Source organism: Mixophyes fleayi, chromosome 2, assembly GCF_038048845.1.
Source record: "Mixophyes fleayi isolate aMixFle1 chromosome 2, aMixFle1.hap1, whole genome shotgun sequence".
Lineage (NCBI taxonomy): Eukaryota > Metazoa > Chordata > Amphibia > Anura > Limnodynastidae > Mixophyes > Mixophyes fleayi.
Genome location: NC_134403.1, coordinates 14,903,544 through 14,922,654, shown reverse-complemented (window position 1 = coordinate 14,922,654; position 19,111 = coordinate 14,903,544). Strand labels below are relative to the sequence as shown.

The 19,111-nt window shown below is 43.7% G+C and overlaps 1 protein-coding gene across 4 annotated transcripts in view; it reads right to left on the bottom strand.

The window, feature by feature from the left end:
- Positions 1-19,111, bottom strand: part of FCHSD2 (FCH and double SH3 domains 2) — a 95,055-nt gene that overhangs the window by 55,877 nt on the left and 20,067 nt on the right. For all 4 annotated transcript variants that reach the window (XM_075198538.1, XM_075198536.1, XM_075198537.1 and 1 more), the window contains exon 3: positions 16,104-16,149. In XM_075198538.1, the coding sequence (XP_075054639.1) occupies positions 16,104-16,149 (46 nt within the window). The remainder of the gene's footprint in view (positions 1-16,103; positions 16,150-19,111) is intronic.

Genomic DNA, 19,111 nt, shown 5'->3' with positions numbered 1-19,111 from the left:
TGCTTTTTATTTAATTAGAAACAAAATAAAAATACTGTTTTTAATTTGTGTCTCTGAAATAACATTATCCCCATCTGGCAATTCATAGAGAGAAAAAAACTCAATAAAAATGAAAACGTTTATAGGGCTAATTGAAAAATATGTTCCATGCACGCAACGCCGAAGCTTATTTATCCGGTTAAAGGGACATTACACTGAAACGTTGTTCTAATATTAGATGTCACAAGGGAACCGTGATAATGTAAAGTCACAAGACTGCAGGCCATAATAGCTGTAATACTGGACAGTGTATGAGTTACAGGAATGTATATATATCTCACTGGTGTATTATAGTTAACTGTCCCAGTACATAGCCCCTATACATCAGTATTTACCTGCTGCACAGCGAGATTCACAGTATTGGATACAATTGTCAGTGTCTGACTTCAGTTTTCAAGCTTTATACGGATCTCAGTGTAGGAATTAAAATGCACATAAGTCACATTAGGACCAATTTCATGTCATGATGGGTATTGTAGTGCACAAAGGTCCGACTTGCCTGGACCACATGCGTATACCATAGGCAAACCGGGGGGGGGGGGGGTGGTTTCCTAGTGCCTAAAACCCCCCTCTCCAAGCCTGGGGCACTATATAATTGAGGTGACTGGATCCTGCTTCCGTTTCACACAGCTCTGCTTGAAAAGGGAGAGCTGCGTGCACCTAACAGTAGTGCATGCAACATTGCCCATGTATATTATGGGGATAGGAAGAGTTGGAGAGCAGCCAAACACTGTCTAAAATTATAGCCACGCCCCCATGCACGCTGGTCACGCCCACCTACGGCGTGGTGTGGAAACCTCTGCAAATCCTGCGTTTGCCCCTGTACACCCAAGCGGAAAGGAGTAAAATGATGGCAGAGAAGTATTATAAGCTATATACATTTTGTAGCAAACAGCTACTGGAAGTTTACCAGTCACCTACACACCGCTATGTATGGATGAATCCAATATTCAGAGCCGTAACTAGGCAGGTGCGGGCGGTGCCGTCGCCCAGGGCGCAAGCCCAAAGGGGTGCAGCAGCCGCCCGTGCTGCCCGCTACCTGGCTCTATATATCTACAGCCTTTGACTTCCGCAGACAGGAAGTTCGGCATTTGGAACGCACGTGCGTTTCACTGCGGAAGTCAAAGTGTGTGTCTCTAAATATAGAGTATTCTCATTTGAATCATCCTGAGGGTTGGGGCGAGGATGTGAGGCAGCTCGAACTATTGCAAATAGAAGTCATGTGATGATGGCTTAATTGCTGTATTACCTGAAAGGCTCCGCTGCCATCCACCTGTGTCGTGTCTGTACTCTCCATCTCTGATGTTTGACCAGTTCCTCATATGGAGGGTAAATAATTATAAAACCTGACTTAATTTTTTTTGCTGTGGGCAATTTTGTAAACCTGACCCTGGTTATCTACCTGGAAAGTGTCTCTCTCGGGTGTAAAGTTATGCCGGCTGTTTCTCTCCCGCTGCGACCTCCAAGGCAGTTATAGGGCACTGCATGAGCAGTCAGAGAGTCTGTGAACTCCAGTGTGTGACATGTAGAATTAAGAGGGATCCCCCAGCAGACCCCATACACCCGAGCAGGATCACTGAGAGGAAGGAGGCAGGACATGCAGCTTGTCTCTCCTCTATCACACTGGGTCAGATAATAAGTAATAATTATTATCCTCATTAATACAAGAGACAAGCGGAAAGGGAGCCTGGCAGGTGGATGACGGGGAGCCACACATAGAGTACCTTTAAAAAGTTACCTCTGCTGCCCACTTCCTTTACTAGTGGATTAATGGACAGAGGGTCTATAAGAGGACAGCAAGGAAGAAATATCTTGCCTAATCGTGTGTGTGTGTGTGTGTGTGTGTGTGTGTATTATATATATATATATATATATATATATATATATATATATATATATATATATATATATTTGCAAATATGTGTAACAGAATTCTTTCAGTAAAGTGCTAGCCACACCCACACATTAGGCTGGCCACACCCACTTGGCAAATGTCGCTCCCATTTAGATGGGGGCATCGGCGCCCTGTCTCGCCCGGGGCACTAAAATGTCTAGTTACGGCACTGCCAATATTCATGAGTATATCAGTTCATTAGAGCCAGTGTTACTAATGCCCCTGGGGGACAGACAGACTGTAGTTTCAGCCAGCGAAATAATGACAGGTGCCTTGTATAATGAGCATGGGAGTGTCTGAGAGCACACAGGAGAGAGCGATGTGTAAGTATATAAATGTATCTATATTACAGATGACAGGTAACAGGAGATGGCTAGGGAAAAAAATTCAGGTAGCCCAAAAGGGCCCAACATAGCCCGCCTCTGACAGGTAACCTCAAAACTGCAGGAGAGAGGAGAGCAGGGCTGGCCCTGTAGGGTTTACTAGACGTCTGTCAGACAGATTAACATGCACGGTAAAATATGGGACAAAAGATTCCAAGTAACAAACATACTGAAGCAAGAAAAACAAAAAAACAAACACATAAAACATTATCTTTATCCACAACAGGAGAGCGGTGAGATATACTTCACGCAGTCCAGTGAGCTGACGCTCTATTGGGTTATCTCATCTTGCCTTTCTAACCCAATAATCAGATTGCACTATACTGGCTCCCTGGGTGCCGCTCAGTTCTACCGGCGTGTGGTACAGAGTAAGTATGCTGCAAAGACAACGCTGGATTAAAAGCTTTCTCCTGGGACAATAATGTACACAGAGCTATGCAGATCCTCTTTACAATTTACCCCTCCTCTGCTCCACACTGGCCCCTTCTCAGAAATAGCTTAGCAGCGCTCCTCACGGTGTCTGTAGGAGGAGTCACCAGGTGATCAGGTCTGGGTGTATGACTGCAGCAGCAACACTTACTGTTCAGAACCTCTGGATAACGGTCTTCAGAGACCACACACACACTACATCATCCAGTGTGTGTCAGCGATACCTCATGAACGTGGTGTTTTCACCAGGACGTTTCCAGCATTTTAGTGTAAGACGTGTACACATCACAAGAAGAATCTTTACACATTGTCTGGAAGGAATTCCACATTTTTGCAGAGACGCAGAACTGACAGTCCGGTGACGTGAAACATAGCGAAACTATGAGCATCTGTCAGACACCTGGACCCTGTCAATAAGCAGCGGAGCACTGAAACAAGCTCAGATTGTAAGCACATTTGCCAACAGAGGGAACACCTAACTCAAGCACATGCGTCAGTACCCTGCACACCCTCGTGGTTCCTGCCCTGCGGCTTTAAGGTGATTTATAACCTAGGAGACTAATATTTCAGACAATATTTAAATTTTCTGTAAATAAGATGAACACCCCTTCCCAAATAGTTTACTTATTTACCCCCCCAAAGTCAGATCGCTTTCCTCTCCCCTAAATGTTGTTATCGCCATACTCTGCCACCTCCACATACCCCCCCTCTGGATGCGCCCCTCCCCTCTAGAATGTAAGCACCAGCAGGGCCCTCCAGTGTTTTCCTTACCCAAATATGTAATTCTGCAAGTTGTAATTATGTAAATTTGTTGTCAGTATTTATGTAATCTTGCTATTTTGTACTTGTGTTATTTTGGCATTATGTTGTATGTTTCCTATATACGGCCCCGCGAAACCCTTGTGACTCCTTATAAATAGATAATATAATGGACAGGGATTAAAAATTCTGCCAAAGGCCATACTAATTACAGCTTTCCGGATGTGAAACCATCATCCACGAATGAAACCACATGGCGCCAAATGTCGTCATGACCCTCGAACGTTAGCAAAAGTGAGCGCTCTTTGTAATCTACTGGAAAGCACGCTGCATCTGTCTCCTCCTGCATTTCCAGACAGGGATATGTAAACGCATGGCAAAGCTCAGTTTTAATCAAACCTCAAAGTAGCCAAAATATTCCTATCTACAAGAGACGGGACATTAAAGACTCAGTGACATCAGTGTGGTGCAGCCAGTGGAAGACGAACTTACTCCATGGGCAGAGAAATCGTTGGTCAAGATGTTACACATGAGAGAACTTTACCCAAATGGCAAAAAAGTTGATCAATGTCAATCACTTAAATTAAGGCTTCTGTTCCCCGAAGTCTTATGGCCCCTTCAGTGAAGCTGGGGGTTGGGAGTGCCTTTAATCTCCGACCATCGGATCCCCGTGGCCCCTTAGTTAGTGGGCAAGTATCTTTAGGCCTGTCCTGACCGCAAGTCCAAAGGTGGGTCCCTTTCCCCCTGAAGGCGGCCTATGCTTCCCTCAGTGACGGAAAAAGCGGGTCTCCAATAGACGCGGTCAGAGCCACACTAGAATAAGGATCATAGGACACCCTTCCGGCAGCACTCAGAGAAAAATAATGAAATAAAGGAGTAGTATCATTCTCTAAAAGCCCAGTGGGTGGAGCACCGACTCCAGAAGTCCTCTGCCATTTTGGAGAAGATTATCCCAAGAGAAGAGAAACTAATAACTTTAGAGTAATGACTGTGGATCTTATCAAACATAACCGCTGCAAATTCACAGCCTGCTGAGGTCAGCACACGAATGTGCCGGCTATTATTAGCTCGGACGTCTCTGAATTGCTCAACTTTTTTGGCATTTGGCTAAAGTTCTCATGCTGCACAGCCATCTACGTGACGGGGACGAGCCTAGAATCCATCAAAGTGCAGTAAGGCTGGAACCACGGCCAAATCTCACTTCTTGGGAACATATTTCCCACTGTGCAGACACCGTGGTCCGTTTCTTGGGTTCAGGTTCCAAGCAAGAGATTCATTCCTGGCACACACCAGCTATAATGTGTCAGGTTATAGCCAAGAGGTAGCTCTACGAACGGACCACCGTAAAAGCACCTCCTGACCCTCACATCAAAGCCGTTCCAGTTACCAACTGTAAATATTTGCCTGCTAGGAAGAGGAAGACGTAGCTGGCATCATGTTGTGATCTCTCTGCGGTTGTATGTTAGAAATGTTTCACGTCAAGAGTCTGCAGTAGATGGGGCGAGGCTGGTGGTACAGTTATTAAAGGATGGAGCTTCAGATGTGGTACGAACAGGCTGGGGCTCATAGAATAGGCAGCAGTACTGTGCATTGTCCATTTATACAGCGCAAATACAGAGATACTAAGAATAACATCCAGCGTACAGAGTAGGAAAGCAGTACTGTGCATTATACAGATCAAGTACAAATACTAAGAATAGCATACAGGGCAAGAGAAGCAGTACTGTGCATTGTCCATTCATACAGCTCAAATACAGAGATACTAATATCATCCAGCGTCTAGAACAAGAGAAGCAGTATTGTGCATTTATTCATATCACGTCCAGTTACGAAGAATAACATACAGCATACATAGCAAGAGAGGCAGTACTGTGCATTATACAGATCAAGTACAGATACTAAGAATAGCATACAGAGCAAGAGAAGCAGTATTGTGCATTTATTCTCATCAAGTCCAGTTACTAAGAATAACATCCAGCATGCAGAGTAGGGAAGCAGTACTGCGTTTCATCCGTTCATACAGATCAGATACTAGGAACGAGAGAAGTGGTACTGTGCTTTGTCCAAACGTGCAGAATAAAAACATATTAAGAAAGGCCATCCAGCACAAAGGAAAGGGTGAGATATTATATAGAACATGTAAGGACAGTGGGAATCACATCAGGAAGAGAAGAAGGTGGCACTGAGGATTTAGACAGATATTGAGAATACATAAAGGAATACTGTGCAGATGGTCAGTTTCATATGACAGACTCAGCTGTAATGAACATATACAAACAAAGCAGAAAATAGGAACTAATTTGACTTAATAGGAAATTATCTATATTGGGAGATACAATCTCGTTAAATTAACAGCACAGCCCTAAATTACAAATGTGTTGCTCCCATTACTGCGTGCATTTACAAAATAATAAATCAATGTTAAAAAAAAAAAAAATCAAAAAAAAAAATCCTAAAAATAACTCGCTCTCCATAGTCCCCTTAATCCGCTTCTCTCTCCACGTGGAGATTTGCATATCTGCTTTTATAACCCAACAGACAAATGCATTAGGTCAGATAAATTAAAGCTGAGCCTTTATTGTATTATACGCAGCTTATACACTGCAATACCAGAAATACCCCCCACAACCTGCATGCGTCAGCCATTAAATATTTATGTTATATGCTTTCCCTACAACAATGTCCCTGTGCAAAGTCACTAAGAAAATGAAAAATAAATGAAACACCATTAAAGTTCCAGCTTCTGACACCTCCGTTTGGCCAAGTAACGGACTGTATTATAGTTTTAACAGCATCAAGTACATGTATATTAGTGGCACAAAGTACAGCACATTCCTGACTAACTGGACTGAAAAGTGAAGTCAGTGTTGGAAATAAAATGTATTCGACAGCTGAAACGTTGACGCCATCTAAGTGCCGCGTTCCTGCTCTCTCCCCTCCGTCGTCACCAACGTGGATAAACCTTTAAATGGACTGCACCATTTGCTCAGGAGAGGTTTACAGGTACCTGCTGGGTTACAATGGGCTCTTACTGCTTAGAACTGTCCACTTGCCAAGCAGTAATGAAAGCCGCCCTTCTCTGGATGGTATGAAAGGGAAGGGGGGCGCTGTACGGAGGGTCACTCACCTAAACTCCAGCATGTGTCAACATTCCTGTGGTCAGCCAGTGAGACTACATCATACTGATTCCATTCTTGCGCACCAGCACACTCCTATATTTTTGCTGGGTGGAGGGCCGGCTCGCTTAGTACAAGCCTGCGAGTGTGCCACACAACAAACCAACTACTGTCAGCCTCAGATTTAAAGGTCCGTGAGCGATTCACTTTATGCTGCAGTTTAAAGACCCAGAAAACGATTACCATCTCAGAGCTTGGTCACTCAAAAGGCCCTTTTTTCAAAAAGAACGGTGCTTTTGTGTCAGTGTGACTGATTCATGTGCGTGATGTCACGTTACACACACATGAAAATACAAAGTGCTGGACTGTATCAGCAGCAGACGTTGTGGAGACCAGCAGAGTAACAGAGCAGATCAGAAAGCCAGACATGAAGGAGCAGGGCTTTCTTATAGCTCCCGTTGTGTGACAGAACAAAGCAACAAAATAGACCAAATCAAACAACAACAAAAACAATGCAAGTTTTCTTGAGTAAGTGTCAAAATGAGCGATTGCTACATTGATGGTCAAATAAACACCATGGGCCAGATGATGTGGAGCTGGCTGCAACTGCGCCCAAACCGCAAGTATAAATGGAGTTCATATGAGATATAGGTCATCATCACCATTTATTTATATGTATGTGCCATGAAGAAAGCGCCAATCGGCATTCCCTTCGCTTCCAAGCACAATCAGGCGTAAGTGCCAGACCTACGCAAATCTGCAGACGCACATGCGTACAGCCACATTTTTAGTGCGTGCAGAGTGACCGCTGTTTTTTGTTTTTTCCAATTGTTCATTTGTAAAGGAAACAAAATGTACTCAACAGTAATATAAAATAACAGACAATTCGTCTCCTTTGGCTTTTGTACATTTGTAAGGATGCAGGGAAGGGAAATCGAAGAGCGATTTAATGCAAGATTTGTTACGCCCCCGCGTACCATCCTACTTTCCATCAGCCCCTATGGGTGCGACTGAGCTGAATGGAAAAAAAATGACGGTCTGTGAAAGCGCAAAACATGCGTCTGCACACTTGCGTTTCCTCATCTGCATTTTGAGTTACGCAAACTCTTAAGTAATGTAAAAGCTTAAAATATTGCATACAGCCGTGCCTGGCGCAAATGCACTGCAATCAGCATCGCCAACCCGAAACACTTGTGCAGGGGCATCTGAAAAGTGAAATCTGTGCCTGCGGACTGTATCTGCTCTTACGTCCAACTCTAAACCACACACAATATTGGAAATTTCAAGAATTTCCCTGCTTTGTGACGAGGTCAGAGGCACCATCCAGCTGTCACCTCAAGCAATACATCGGTTACACACTTCCTCATACAGTCCCACCTCCGTGGTCTCTCTCACTTCAGTTCTGACAAAGAGAGGATGCATCTGTAATTGTATAGTCTGCTCAGTGTCACATGCGGTTTACAGACAATGATTTTATGACTGGAAAAGAGTGTACTAAAATCCCCAGTGATGAGTCTGTCACCTGCACACAGTGATAGCAACGTGTCTTCATGAGGTCACTGCACTTTCATACGAATGTAAGTGACGACCACGAGTGATAGAGACACATTTACATTGTGCCAATTATAATAACAGAAGGAGGCGATTACATGCTGTGACCCAAAGCAACCAATTAAATGACCAGCTTCCAGTATACTCGGAATAGTGAAAACAAATAGGTTAGTAGGTGTCCCTTACTGCGCTATTTTATTATATAAGCCCTAATGTCACGCAGAAGGCTCAGTAGATGATACAAACTCAGACAGGCAAAGCCCAGCATCATCCCAACGATGTGGTTCCCAACCTTTTCGAATTGTGACACCAGACGTGTAGATCATACATAACAGATATTTCTGTGACCCCTATATTAAAATTAGAGATGCTCACTGACCCCCGTGAACTGGTTTTGGCAAAACCACCCTCGTGTGTTTTGGAATTTTTTAGGAAAAATCCTAAAATCACATAATTTTGCTCTTATTTTTGTTCCTACATTATTATTAACCTCACTAACACCAATTTCAAGTTATTTGCAGTCAATTTAGACCACCTCACAGGTCACAATATTATTTTCATACACTTTCGGACAAATACTGCAGCGACCTGGCTGGATGGTAAGCGACAGAGCAATGACACAAACACACGGCAGTTCCTACCACATCTAGGACACAGTGGCACACAGCAGTGGCAGAAAAGAAAAATGGGGGTCCGCCCTCCCCCTCCCCTCGCTATGTTGGATCTTAAAAAGGAATTAAAAACTCGCAAGATCCGACGACGTCACAATGAAGTTTTCCCTCGTTTTCAATTCCGAGGGCGCGCGACAGTACCGAGCTGGCTCAGAACTCGGATCCCCTAAGTTCGGGTGTGTTTGTTTCTCGAGGAACCGAGCCTGAGCATCTTTAATTAAAATATTGCAATGCAATAAAAAACAGAATTCTGAAAAAAGTTGTAGTTTATTAAAAACCCAAGTGAATTACAGCCAATTTGTTTCATTGACACTTATAGTCTTACACCACTTCTGCATTCTCGCTTCCTAAGGGGTTTCATTTTGCAAACATAACCAGTAGCCTACCTGCAAGTTTTCCACTATAGAATGTATACAGCACTTCGTTGCCACACAGCTCATGCCTTGTTCAGGGGGCCGTTCTCTACATCGGCAAAAGCAATAGCGAAAGAAAACACGGCGCTGCGTGTTAGCTACATGACTTGTTATGGCTATCCCCCCCCCCCCAAATACAACAAGTGCTTTTTACATACACTCCAACCACCACCCAAAAAAACCCCAAAAAAAAACAACAATCTTCTGGCATACAGGTCCCTCTTTCATAGACAATTCTCATGTAACCACAGTGTCCCAGGCAATTTTTTTTTTAACCAGCGCAAGAGCAGATAGGAACCGTGCAGTAACTAGTGGTAAGGCAGCCAGCGATACTTTACTAGCAGGAACTGCAAGTTGAAAAATACAATCAACAACCAAATCATCAGATGAGCCGGCTCTGCAGGTAGAAATGGCTGAGGAAACAGGTCGGGCGTCAGACAACATGAAGGGATTTAAAAAACAAAAACAAAAAAAACAACATGACACCTAGTCAAAAGTTTGCAATAAATTTTCCCTGAAAACTCTATACTATACACAAGGTACCATGCTCCACTCAACTGTAAGTGAACATGCGATGAGTGATATAATGCACAAGCAGCGTGACTAATCTATCTCTAGTGTCACTTTCTGCTGAGCCGTACAAGGTTACACAGTCACCTGAACACATCTTGCTTCATAACAAGAGTATCATTAACTTTGATGTAATCTAGTAAGACTGGGATGTGTCATAACATATATACTACCAGCCTCACTGGGGACAGTCTGAGAAGCTGAGAGTTTTCTGGTGGGTTTGAAAAACCAATCGGATTCTAGCTATCATTTATTTAGTACATTCTACAAAATGATAGCTGGAATCTGATTGGTTACTATAGGCAACGTCTCCACTTTTCCTTTTCAGACAGTTATTTCCAAATGTTAATAATACACTGAAATAGAATATATAATAGTATAGGTGACACAACGACCTATGCTAGGACTGACTTTTAAAGTCTCCTGTATGGATAAATAGTGTATTTTTAATTTATCTTATCAACATACAGAAAAGGGCGTAGTTAATGGCTAGCTTACCAGCACTTCCCCAAAACAGACAGGCCCCACGCGTCTTATAAAAGGTCCTGACCAGACCGCCCTCTCTCTCGCTCAGACTGATAACTGGGTTGACGAAGGCCGTCTCCTGTGAGCTTTCCATTAATTTGTCAGCCCCACTATCAGATGGAAATCAGCTCGCCCCAGAAACGGACAGGATTTTCCGTTCAGGACATTTAATAGGTCAAATGGAGCTTTGAAACCCAAAACGTCATCCTTCATTTAGGGTGGAATCAAAATTTTAGTTAATTCCACCGTTGGGTCAAGTTCTTCAAATATATGAATGTATATCTGTATCTAATTACTGGGAATGTATTCTGGTACTTAAACATGCCATTTAGCCAGTCTACAATACTCCTCCGGCTTGTTGTCATATAGAATTACACCAGAGACAGAACCCTACACCAAGCTTTTGTCAGGGACTTTCACTTTCATTTCTCACACGGGGAACACAAGTTCTTGGAAAGAACACCTGCTGCACCGACATCCAGCTTCTGAGAGGTGACAGACTGGCGGTTAACAGAACAGCCAGAGCTCATAAAACACAAGTGCTTAGATTTATACCGTACATTAAACTATAATGGAACTTTTCATGTTATTCAAGAGACCGGAAAGCACAGAATGGTCGGAAGCCCAGAACGCCACCAGGGCATCTGTACAGGTGGCACAACAAGCCACCAGGGCATCTGTACAGGTGGCACAACAAGCCACCAGGGCATCTGTACAGGTGGCACAACAAGCCACCAGGGCATCTGTACAGGTGGCACAACAAGCCACCAGGGCATCTGTACAGGTGGCACAACAAGCCACCAGGGCATCTGTACAGGTGGCACAACAAGCCACCAGGGCATCTGTACAGGTGGCACAACAAGCCACCAGGGCATCTGTACAGGTGGCACAAGCCACCAGGGCATCTGTACAGGTGGCACAAGCCACCAGGGCATCTGTACAGGTGGCAAAACAAGCCACCAGGGCATCTGTACAGGTGGCACAACAAGCCACCAGGGCATCTGTACAGGTGGCACAACAAGCCACTAGGGCAGAGCCTGCTGCGGTAATGACAGTGGTAATAAACGCAACAGTGGTTATTTTACCCTTCTAGTAGGAGCAGGCTTAGAAAAAGGGTATTCGATAGAAAACATTATTAACATTTAACACTGATGTAACCCACACACATTTGCTTTCATTGATTTAATTTTTACTTGACCTCGAGAAATGTAATAGGCGACAGGCTGCCATTGGCTACAGCGCGTTTTGTGGACTTTGACAATCAATGACCTTTTCACATGCCAGCATGGTGCTACCCATCTCCTGGGTAACAAAGAATATTCACCAGTATTAATGAAAGTGAACAGCCCATGTGCTGCTGAGAAACATCCTGTGACATCACCAAGCTGCCAGCTTTCATTACATTGGCTGTGGATGATCACATGGCAACAGATGTCACAGGGAATCCCGCCCACACAAACAGCCAATTGAAATAATGTCCTAGGCAAAGAGGGAAGGGCACAATTTTAGAGACAATTCCCCCCCAAGCATGGTATGTGTATTCATAACAGAATTAAGATTTTACTCAGGGTGTACTATTAATGTCCCTTTGTATGACAGATTGTGGATCAATAGAGCAACATGAAGGTGTTTTTTTTTCTTCTATCAGCCGGTCATCAATTTTATTAAAGGCAAGTGTACAGTATAGTATTATAGATTTGTATTTCAATACATCAATGTGGGGCAGAATTAGGAACATTTACGGCTCAGAACAGATCTTGTTAGTAGAAGTAGTAAGATCTCAGAATAAGGCTGCAGCACTTACAATGGTGAGAAGCCAGGAAAGACTAAGATTGTAGACATATCACAGCATAGGTGCACTGTAACAGACCGTGGACGATTCTTCAATAACAATTACAAAGTGTGACGCATCAAACAAAGAAAACAAATTCCTCATTCCCTTAAATATTTACATCCCAGGTAGTCAGCGGGAGATAAAAATGGAAAGAGAAGAAGCGATCAGAAGAGGCTCACATAACTGCATTCTTCTATGTAAATATAATGTACAAAGAATTTGCACTCAGTTCGCACTGAGATCCATAATGTATACGTCAGACATGATATGGGGTCTGCATGAGGCGTGTGGAAATGAAGGGGTTAATACAAGCTACCGTTACACTGCTGATCATAAGGACTCTATAGGACACCACAAAACCTGGGCACAGGGATTATAAAATAATCAGTGTAAGGGTCACATGACTAATATTCATGATAACGCAGCCTATCAGGTCACTAGGATACAGGCACATATTAAAAGGGGGAGTAGAAATCCAACAGGTACTAAACAAGAGATCCTTAGCACACAAATGACCCCCCCCCCCCCCCCCCCCATAGATAGCACAGACAGAATTACTCCAACGCATCTGTTCCTGCACATCCTCACACGTTCTGTCTCTATAACAGACGCTGCCCACGTGTTGACACAGATTGGTTTTCTTAATGGTGATTTTCAACATATGTCTGTTGAGGGGACTGAAAATAACAATTCATGAAGGAAAATAAACTGCTATAATCACAATATTATATAAACAACTGTCGCTCAAGGAAATATAAAGTCTAAATATAAATATATTATACACACACCATAACTCTGGCTTCCTATACCTATTCACGTAGGTACAAGAAGCACACATTTACCTCCAATTAAATCCTTTTCCCCTCTGTACAACATTTTTCCACAACATCCCCTTTTTCCTTACTTAAAGCACCATTAAATAATAATTTTGCCTTGTCATACATCTCTAATAAATATTTATTTATATAAAACACCAGCAAATTATGTAGCACTTTACAATTGGGAACCAACCATATTAAAACAATACTTGGTAATACAGACAGACAGTCGTAAGAGGGCACTGCTCGCAAGCTTACAATCTATGGGCCAATGGGGAGTTTGATACATGAGAGTAAAGTGCTACATATTGCATATTGGTGCAGACAGATTACGCAGAGACAGTGCTTAGGGGGCTATATGATCCGGTCACACAGCAATGGTGGTCAGAGAATGAGTGAGTGCTAAAGAGACATTATGAAAAGAGACACGGATGCTGTTGTGAGCAAAAGTGAGGCCACTGTTGTTGCTGAGAGATAGACTGCTGCAGAGGGCTGAGGTGCTTGCCATCCAGACTACTGCATGTGCAAAGACTTCATTAGTGGCTACAGAGAGGCCATGACTGAAGACAAGAGCTGACACCAGTGATAGGGAAGATGGGGCTGAAAACTATCTACACAACAAGAAACAGGTCTGTAATCAAACGGACTGTGTATTCTCGCTCACTATACAGTATACCCTACATTTTAAGAGCTGTAAGCTAAATTTACAGAGACATTTGCTCAACAAGTGGAAAGCTTTATCCAACCTCCTCCTCCTCCACGCAGTATGACCCCCAGGTATACCTAAATTACAGATTTAATCACCTGAGCCCACTCTGATAGTAATTAGTAACCTGGGTATCTGAAACATCCGGCAACCCATCATAACCTAAATATTCTACTCAAAGGACAGCATCACTCCTGACTTTTTCCTGCAAGAAGATATGAAAGCAGTGTTAACTGCCCTGTCAATACACTGCATTGTGTTATACCGGAGACAATAACCTAAAGTTCTTAATAATTGTACTAAAGTAACAAGTCTGCCATTAAGATCGTTCACAGGGGCATGCAGCCAAAACAAAGCCTCATAATTGCAAAGGTCTCCTGTTCTAATGTCTAATCTTATATAAAAGCTGGCCAGTGAAGACAGTTAATTATATCTGCTGTGGATGAACTTCATTAAAAGGGATTCATTACCTGTGATATCTTTTGCTTGGTGTGTATTGTTTCTCATAATACATCTGACGTCACTTCATTCATCTGGTGCCCTACTGGTATTGGGGACTCTGAGGTTCTCCGTCCCATTGCCGTGACTGAAAGAAGAGCATTCAGGGACCATGGACCACCCAAGGTACGATCCTCACAACACTCAGCTCTAGGAGTGTTACACTTGTGTGAATTATGTAAAGGGTGGAAATAGGGTAACATATGGATTTTAAGAGGCTGGTTGTGGAATTTAATAAGCTTGCCTGAAGAGGTGGGTTTTCAGAGAAAGCTTGATGGTTTGGAGGCTATAGGAAAGTCTTACTGTGGGAGGGAAGGACTTCCACAAAGTCCTGTCACTTGGGATGGGAGCAGGTAATAAGTGTGGATAAGAGGGACAATTAGTAAACTATAATTCAGTTATTTGCAAACATGCATCAAATAACAGTACTAAACATGATCTGTCTTTTCTCTCTGACATCACCAAGCTGCCTGGTTGCATCAACTAGTCAAATTCAGGTACTGAGCCGATACCTGCAGAGAAGGTAACAACAAATTGATGTTCTAGTGCCGTGTTGGCTAACCTGTGATACTCCAGGTGTTGTGAAACTACAAGTCCCAGCATGCTTTGCCAATATATAGCAGCTTATTGCTGGAAGGGTATGCTGGGACTTGTAGTTTCACAACACCTGGAGTGTCACAGGTTAGCCAACACTGTTATAGTGGGACTGGACCAGGAAGCCAAACCAAACTAAATAATATTAATCCACAGGAGGCCAGGCATCACTGGATCTTCAAAACTATAGTTTACAGGAACCATGATGTATTAGATGTTTAAGCCTTGTATATATAATGGAAACCACCAGTTTGAAAAGTGGAAAACTACATCACCAATTGGCAGGCAAAACATCTACGCTCACCACTCTAAAACGGCTGCAGACGGGGGTGGGAAGTGTAAGCAGGGGGACCAATCACATGCAACAATCTTTGTGCTTGAGGCCCCGGATTAGTCCTCCCACTGCTATGACTTTCGGTCAGGGCAAACAAAACAACAACAAAAAAAAAAAGAAAAAAGAAGAACAGACCAGGGAAAAGCTGCGACATAGAGCAGACCTAGAGGTGGCGACGGAGCAGATTAAGATCATTTCTGGGTCTGCAGCAAATGGGTTCTGGAAACTAGGTTAAATTGGCAACTAAGCCAAATGCAACGTTCTTAAATAAACCCTATAGTGTGCCGAAGAACCAAAATGATTGTGCGGACGCCACGTACACGCATCGTACCCGTCTCGTAACATCTATAACTGGCACATGACATTGGCAGCGATTTCCTGGCCTGCAGCGCTGTCACTTTCTCATGGAGCCATCAGGATGCGGAGAGACAATCGCTGCTCTGATCCAGTACACAAAGGCTTAATTTCAGCCGGCTCATAGGTATTCATTGCAGAATTCAGGAAGCAGTTTCCCCTGCAGTGCAGGTCAACAACGCTTCCCTTTATGAAGGGCTCGTGCACCAGCCGAGGAACGCCAGCCAACTCGGATGAATGTAGCCAGAGCTCAAACAAACATCTGCCGGGTAGCGTGGCACAGAGACAAGATCTCCAAACCAGAGCAATCTGAAGCACTCACTTCACATCAATTTTACCAGACACTACAAACATACAGATCTGGTTTATATTTGTGGAATGAAGAGAAAGCTGCACAATGTATCCAGAGATTAACAACCACAGGCTGTTAGAATTCGAGCCTTAGAATGTCATATCAGTTGATATGCTAGGACTTGTAGTGCCACAGCAGTTAAATAGCCACAGATACAACTGTAATGTAATCCAGGCAGTGTTCCCCGACTATGCAAAAATTATACATTTAAAGGGGGCAGACATGGTTTCAAATATTTTACAGACACTGGTTTCTGCTCTTACCTGTGCGTACTCTCTCTCCACCGCTGCTTTCTTCTGACTGAACGTCCTGTGGAAGAAAAAGAATATTTAGTGTTGCAACAATCGTGTTCTGTCACATAAAATGTCAGTGTGTGATCAACACAGCGAATCCAGGAGATTTAGAGCAGGACGGGACAACCTGTGGATCTCCGGGTGTTGTGAAACTACAAGTCCCAGCAAGCTTTGCCAGCCAAATAGCTGGGTATGCTGGTCATTATAGTTTCCCAAACACCTAGAGCCACAGGTTGTCCAGGCCTGATTTACAGTGCTCCTCTGTGCTACCTAAAATGTTACAAAAACTATTTTTTTTTTTAATAAAACAAAAAGTAGTAGATGCTTGGAGCAGACATTTAAAAAAGCTGCAGCCAGCGTTATCCCAAGAGGATTTCCGATATCTTGAGACCTCTTACTTTAAATACACTAAGATCTTGCTTTTGAATAACAAACAGTTACATCATTAAAAAGACAGACCGATTTTACACTAGCTATATTGCCACGACTGTGGATCATGCTACCATAGGGTACTTTGTTAAAGATCCTTGGGGTAAGAAGAGGAACCTCAGGTCCTCTAGGAGCCAAATTTCCTAGTCCGTGTCGGCCAGTCTCTCTGACCACCGGGCAGAAGTGCAGCATCCTGGGGAAAGCGACAGGACGCATCAAGTGTAGCTGGAGTTTGTTGCGCAAATTTCTAGCGTTTAAACGTGTTCTGTCCAGTGAATAAACCGTTAACAAGTGAAGGAGGCCGGATAAGCCAAACTGCAGCTGTAAACCCAGACCCCTCTCGCCCCACATTCCACAAACCTAACAGATCTGTGCCGGTGAACGCTACCTTTGGGTCATAAGGGTTAGGATATTCACACAGATGTTAGTGTACACCTAGTATCCAAAAGATTAAAGAAAAAGAAAAGAGTAAGTGTTGACAGGAGGTGATGGGGCGGCTTGTTCTAACGTACCCAAAAGTAACACCTATATAAAAGTATTACGGCCTTCCCTTACATCCTAGCACAACACATGGTCTGGAAGTTACCGGCCCGGGGGTCATCCAGCAGTCAGAGCTTCCTCTGAGAGGGACAGGATATTAAAACGAGGAACGTCAGAAGTGCAGGAACCTGGGAGAACACAGCACAGAGGATGCCGTTCCTCAACAGGTCATTATACTAAAACATCACATACAGAATAATTCATATGGATAGAAGAGAACGTATCTCCAGGGGGACTTAGTGCACTAAAAAAGTGCTCTCTGTGGCCCCCAGATGCCGGGAGAGCGACCCAGTGTGTTCAAAGCCACAACACATACAGCTCCAAGGACACCAGAACAGCTTCCTCTATACTGCTCAGCGGAGGGAGTTTGAAGATGTCGTAGAACTACAAGTACCACAGGTTGCTCAAAAACAAACCATCTGCTGAAATCCATTATCACCAACTCCTGATGGGGCAGAGGGGACCCCAGTGCGCTCCCATATAGGACTACCTGCATTTTTCCCCCTAAAATGTTCAAAATAGGTTGTCTCGCCTCTGAGCCTGGGAATATCTCCATATGTACAAGTATCGTCCTCCCCTAGTCTCAGAGACTTCAGCACCAGTTCCTCAAAACCACCATCTCCATGACCAGTATTGTTCAGAACTCAAAGACCAACAGTTACGATCCTAAGGTGCTACGAGTCCAGCTCACAGTGGTACCGACCACACTGCGAGACCATTTCTACTCTCCCACAAACCACAGTAATCTGTCACGGAATCTAAGAATTTATAGTATAACCACAGTATCCAAATATATAGAACCTTTAACAGTGCAGAACAAAACACTTGTAGGTGTCGTTCGATATCTGTCTATTGATTCCTCTCAACTATGCAAGATACATTGTCTACTGGCATCCACCGGTTCGTAAGGGACAAAAAATTTTTTTGAAAGCTCTGTAGCAATGGGGGGGGCTCTTTAACACCAACTATTTTTTTTTTTCTTCTTTTCAGTATAAGGTTCTTTAAAAAAAGTCTACCCATTGCTACAAATAGGCTCAGCCCAGGAGATTTCTGTCTCTATCAGCTCACTAAGATATAGTGACATCACCGATGAATAAATTGGTTATGGTGGAAGCCCAAATATACCAGAGTCCTTCTAAATATTGTACTAGCTTTTCTTTTTTTTTTTTTTTTTTTTTTAATGAAATATGAATAATATGACATAAGTCACATAAAAGCCACAAAACACCTGTGTTGCCAGTTCTGGTCAGGGGCTGAGTGAGGATACACATGGGAAGGATCAGACATTTTGTTGTCAGGAAGACCAAGGAGAAAGAGGGGGTTCGGGAGACGAGTGATCACTGCAAAATTACTTCTACTTTTCTCGTAAAGGTTCTTGGGGGCCAATCACCAGTCGGCTGTGGATCTTTACCTGTGATTGAGAAAGTGAGTTATCAGCCCTTCCCCTCTCAATCTAGTAGCTGGTAGGTGATAAAATAATTATTCTTCCTTTGTTTTGCATTAAAAAGGACTGGATTGCAATTATGCCTTGTGGATACATAGATTACGGTCGGCCTTGGTAATTATACGTGTCCAATATCCCACATGAATAGTCAGGATCCAGTCCATTCCTTTGGTTTTGCACTTCTGAGCAGTCACTTTACCACCCTGTTTGGGGGCATTAGGGATCACTCCTGCTTTCGCGGGATGGCCAAACCAGACAAACGCCAACTAGATGTCAACTGCGCACCACAGTGGAGCCCCCTAGTGGTAGGAGAGCAGTCACCACCACCACCACCAGGCTCCCTCACCGGCACCTGGGACCGCTGGCTTCTGGGCGGTGCGTAGCTGCTGCCACCGCTGGCTTATCCTGGCCCCTTACTTCAGATCAGGACTGTGGGCAGCGGATAGAGCATTGTCTCAGGATGCAGAGCTTAACACAGGACAGCCGGAGGAAGGATCAGGAATAAAATATCCTCCGAAGCATAAGACGAAAGGTGGGAAGAGGGAGCAGCCCCAAAGACAACCAA